Source organism: Penaeus japonicus, unplaced genomic scaffold (assembly GCF_977035675.1).
Source record: "Penaeus japonicus unplaced genomic scaffold, GWHDUDI00000001_assembly GWHDUDI00000018, whole genome shotgun sequence".
In the NCBI taxonomy this organism is placed as follows: Eukaryota; Metazoa; Arthropoda; class Malacostraca; order Decapoda; family Penaeidae; genus Penaeus; species Penaeus japonicus.
The window spans coordinates 16,990,585-16,995,584 of NW_028234420.1; the positions used below are offsets into that span (position 1 = coordinate 16,990,585).

At 50.9% G+C, this 5,000-nt stretch overlaps 1 protein-coding gene across 5 annotated transcripts in view; it reads right to left on the reverse strand.

Annotated features, from left to right (window-relative positions):
* ci (transcriptional activator cubitus interruptus) overlaps window positions 1–5,000 on the reverse strand; it is a 370,606-nt gene that overhangs the window by 37,929 nt on the left and 327,677 nt on the right. For all 5 annotated transcript variants that reach the window (XM_086546713.1, XM_043008159.2, XM_043008158.2 and 2 more), the window contains one exon: window positions 1,690–1,809. In XM_086546713.1, coding sequence (XP_086402839.1) covers window positions 1,690–1,809 — 120 coding nt within the window. The remainder of the gene's footprint in view (window positions 1–1,689; window positions 1,810–5,000) is intronic.

The following is a 5,000-nucleotide window of genomic DNA, read 5'->3' on the forward strand; positions in this document are numbered from 1 at the left end:
GGGGGATGGAGGGATGGAGGAGGGAGAAGGAGGAGGAAGGTGTAGGGAGGGATGGAGGGAGGAGGATGGATGGAGGGAGGGAAGAGGGGGGATGGATGGAGGAGGAGGGAGGAGGGGGGAGGGAGGAGGTAGGAGAAGGGAGGAGGCGGGAGGAGGCGGGAGGAGGAGGGAGGAAGAAGATATGGGGAGGGACAAGGTTGGGGTAGGGGAGAAGTAGAAGGAAGAGAAAGCGAAAGGTAAGGATGGAAGGGATAAGGAGAAAAGGGAGAAGGCAAAGAAAGGGGGGTGTTATAAGAAGGGAGGAGGAGGTAGACGGCATAATAGTGGTTGGGGGGCCGGAGCGAAAAGAGGCGGGGAGGGGGAGGGGGAGGGGGGAGAGAAAGGTAGGAGGCATAAGGAAAGAAAGGGAACGGGAGGAGGTAAACGGTAAGAGGAATTATTAGGTATAAGGAAGAAGAGAATAAGAAAAAAAGGGGAGAGAAAGAGCTATAAGAAAAGGAGGGGGAAGGAAGCATAAGAAAGGGAGTATAAATAGGCACGAGAGAGGGAGTAAAAAAAAAGTAAAAACAGCCATCAGAAAGGGAGGGAAAAGGAGGCACAAGAATAAAAACCGAGAGATACACAATGATGATAAGAAAGCAAAGGTGGGCAGAGAGGGGACGCACTAAACCCATGGGGTTCCTGTAGCATCCTGACCCATGCTGGCGGGGGTACACATGGATCACGGTACGTTTCTATGGGTCGCATGTATCGCGCGTACCTCAAGTGAACCTTAAAGTGTTGCGTTTGTATAAAAAAAAGAAAAGAAAAGAAAAAAAAATGTGGGGGGGGGGGTGTCATGCAATCATTCACAAACGCCTGAATAAACATTGCATGATATATGGCGATGCAGACAATAATCCAATCAGCGTTCTTTTGCATCGCTGCGATACTGCATTAAAAATGAGATTGTGTGGAATGGCAAAGAGATAAAGAGGGGAAAGGTAATAAATCAGTAAAATAAATGGCGAGAACTAGAATGAGTAAGAGGGAGAGAGATAGAGGGAAAAGAAAGAAGGAGAGAGGGAAGGAAGAGAGGAAGGGGAAGGAGAGGAGGAGGAGAGGGAGGGGAGGGGAGGGGGGAGGGGAGGGGGAGGGGGGAGGAGGGAGGGAGGGAGGGAGGGAAGGAGGGAGGAGAGGAGAGAGGGAGGGTTTACGGAGGTGAGGAAGGAGGGGGAGGGTGAGGGAGGGAGGTAGGGAGGGGGAGGAGGGAGGGAGGGAGGGAGGGAGGGAGGGAAGGAGGGAGAGAGAGAGAGAGGGAGGGTTTACGGAGGTGAGGAAGAGAGAGGGAGGGAGGAAAAAGAGAGATGGAGAGAGATGGAGGGAAGAGAAGAGGAAAAGAAGAGGGAAAGGAAGGATGGAAAGGAGGAAGGGAAAGATGGAGAGAGAGAGAGAGAGAGAGAGAGAGAGAGAGAGAGAGAGAGAGAGAGAGAGAGAGAGAGAGAGAGAGAGAGAGAGAGAGAGAGAGAGAGAGAGAGAGAGAGAATGAGAGAGAGAATGAGAGAGAAAGAAAGAGCAAAAAAAATAAATAAATAGACAAGAGAAAAACAAACAAACACACAAGCAAAACAAACAAACAAACAAAAAACAAAACCAACCAAAACCAAACAAAACAAAAGGCAGCCAAACGGCGGCTCCCGACCGACTTACCATCGAGGAAGGAGGGGAGATCAGCGGAGGTGAGGGTAGAGGAGGGGACGAGGTGTGGCTCGCTAAGCCTCGTGGCCGCTAACCCACTCATACCGAGGTAATCTCCACCCACTGCTAAACCTGGAACGGAGAGAGAAAGAGCACTCGCGTTAATAAATGAATGCCGTATGCAGACCACGGCGCCGAACGAGGCACTGGGAGAGAATGGCGACGAGAATGGCGACGCGTGTAAAGTGTGGCATAAGTTAGGAAGCGATAGTTCCGATGGGGAGGGGAGGGGGTGGGGATGGGGAGGGAGGGGTGTATTTACGAGATCGTTGAATCAAGTTGCACTGGAGTTGCAAGGGGGGGATGTGTATGTATGTGTCTCTTCTGGTGGACACTTGGTGGGGATGTGGATTTTGTTTGGGGGGAGATTTTTTTTTTTTTTTTTTTTTGAGGGGGGGGGGGGATGTGACCTTTTTGGGTTGAATGTGATACAAAATGGACGAACATGCACGAAAATAAACACAAATCATCGCCTCTGTAACTTGTACAAAACAAAAAACAAACAAACAAAAAAAAAATGAATGTCTAAACCAGCCTCAGCATCTGCAACAGATTCAATATGTTCAGAGTGGCTAAATCCTCAACGCCGAACATTAACGTCACGAATAATTGCAACACCTGCAACATGCGTCGGACCACAGATGATGTGATAAGCCTGCAACACACTAAAACTGTTAGTGACAACACTTCAGCCTCCGTTGCATTAACTTGTAACACGCAAGTACCCGTCGTGACAGGGGTGCCAAAGCCGTAACATAGAGGAGACCATTCGTGTCATAACTAGCGCTCAATTTGCCACACTGCTTCCATCCCCCTCTTCTTCTTCTCCCCTTGCCATAGTGTCACTTCTCAAAAACCACAACACGACTTAACTTCAGCAAACCAACTCTTACGTCCTCTATATAAATACGCACACACACACACACACACACACACACACACACACACACACACACACACACACACACACACACACACACACACACACACACACACACACACACACACACACACACACATATATATATATATATATTTCTTAACCCAAAGCACTCACCATAAATATCCATAACCCACAGGTATTTCACCATGAATCACCCTTATCTTACGGTTAGGATCTGATGCACACTATCAAGAATTTGTCGAAAATGCTCGTCTATTCATCAGGATTCACATAAATAAATCGCAACCGAGATAAACAGATACGCAAGGAGACGAAGAGATAAAAGAAGATTAAAAAAAAGGGAGACAAAATATACACATACATAAACTTGACTGCGCGGACAGACATAGATAGCACAACTCACACTCTTTCTTATCACTCGTTGCGAGGGCGTCTTGAGGAGCCCTTGCTACCAGCGTTGCAGACATTGCTCCTCCGACTTCGCCAACACCAAATCAATTAACAACACTTGTCTTCACTCTCCACATATCCTCTCTCCGACTCTTCTATTCTCCTTCTTTCAGACGTATACATCTTCTTCGCATTTCTTTTTTTTCTTATTATTATTATTCTCCTCTCTTTCACTTCTTGGAATTTCGGACGAAAACCTTCTCTCTCTTTCTGTCTCTTCCCCTTCTTTTCTCTTTTCACCCTCTCTTTTTCTCTATTCCTTTCGCCTTCTCATCCACGCCTTCTCTTGTTTTTTTTCCTTCTCCTATCCTCCTCTAGCCACTTGTAAAATAAGGTCAAGGCCCTCGAAGGAGGTCATGAGAGGTCGTCAGCAAAGGACCTCTCTCCTTCAAAGGGTTCTTCGACTCGCGGGTTGGCAGACGCTCCGAAGACTAGCTGTTGCGTCCCTCGATGGCTGTTGACAATCACATCATGGTAGCCAATGGGTGAAGGAGGGAAGGGAGGGGCATGGGGGAGGAGGGGGGGAGGGAAAGAGGTTGGATGGGGGGCGAGGGGAAGGGATGGGAGGATAGTTCGGGTTGCTGCAGCCGGTAATCCAAAGCCGCTTCGGCCCCGGGGAAACAATTCGATACTAATGAGGGTGCTCTCGAGAGCCCCGGATCGTGTTCTGGTCGTGCTTTCTCCGCCCGGCGTCCTAGCCCCCAGGGGCATGGGGTGGGGAGGGGGGAGCGGAGGAGGGGAGGGGAGAGGAGGGGAGGGGAGAAGAGGGGAGGGGAGAGGAGGGGGGAAAGGTGGAGAAGTGATCCTACGTGTCCTAATCCCCGAGGAGGGAGGGAGGGAGGGAGGGAGAGAGGGAGGAGAGGGAGCGGCGGGCGGAAAAGATGGAGAAGTGATCCTAAGCTGATGGTGGTGGGAGGTCTCCTCTGTTCAATCGCGAGGCCTCGGGACACACACGGCGATAAAGGCATCGTGGTGCGGATGTGCCGAGCTACAGTGTCACCGTGGTTCAGTGATAGCGCGATACAGTGTCACCGTCGCGCGAATGATATAGGGATACAGTGTCGCAGCGGCGGCGGCGGCGGCGGCGGTGGTAGCGGTACCACAAGACATCGAGCAGAAAGAGGGATGGAGACACGATACCGCAATGGTCCGCTGGTAATCTCACTTTGGATGAGCTTAGTAAAGTCCTTTATTAACCAACCACCCCGGCTAACTGCACGCCGGCCATTTGCCCCGGTGATATCACAGCGCCGGACGTTTATGGTAATTAGGTGTCACTGTGATTCGCACAACATTTTATTTAATATCGGTTCGGAGAGGAACAGTCGGGGACCATTTAAGAAGGGTTGGGTTAACGGAGCGGTTAAGGGCCGGGCGTAAAGGGTTATGGTCTTTGTAACAGTAAGTGTTATGAAGTGTCCACCTCCCCACCCTTCATCCCTCACCCCCCCCCCGTCTCCCTCCCTCTCCTTACCCCACCTCGTCCCCCTCCCCTCACGCGCCCTGTCAGCATCTCTATCACAACACGCGATCTGTCAAACCTTATGCATAAGCAATGGAACGCGCACCCGCGGTATAAAATATCCGATTTAATGCGAGAGCGAGAGAGAGAGGGAGGGAGGGAGAGAGAGGGAGAGAGAGAGTGACGAAAATTAAGTCATTTGCACACAGGTCATTTATACACCGCAATACAAATACGTCCTCATCACTGGCCCCGTCTCACCCGACCTCCTCCCTCCCAGAACTCTTCGCTCGCTCGTCCCGCCGCTTCGCTCAGCCGCGCCGTCGCAGTTCCATGGCTTCGGGAGGACGGACCGAGGTGGACAAGGCGCTGCACTGCGGAGTGGGCGTAACCCCGTAAATAAGTCTGGGCGAGGCGTAGCCGCCGCCTCAACCAAGAAATCACCTC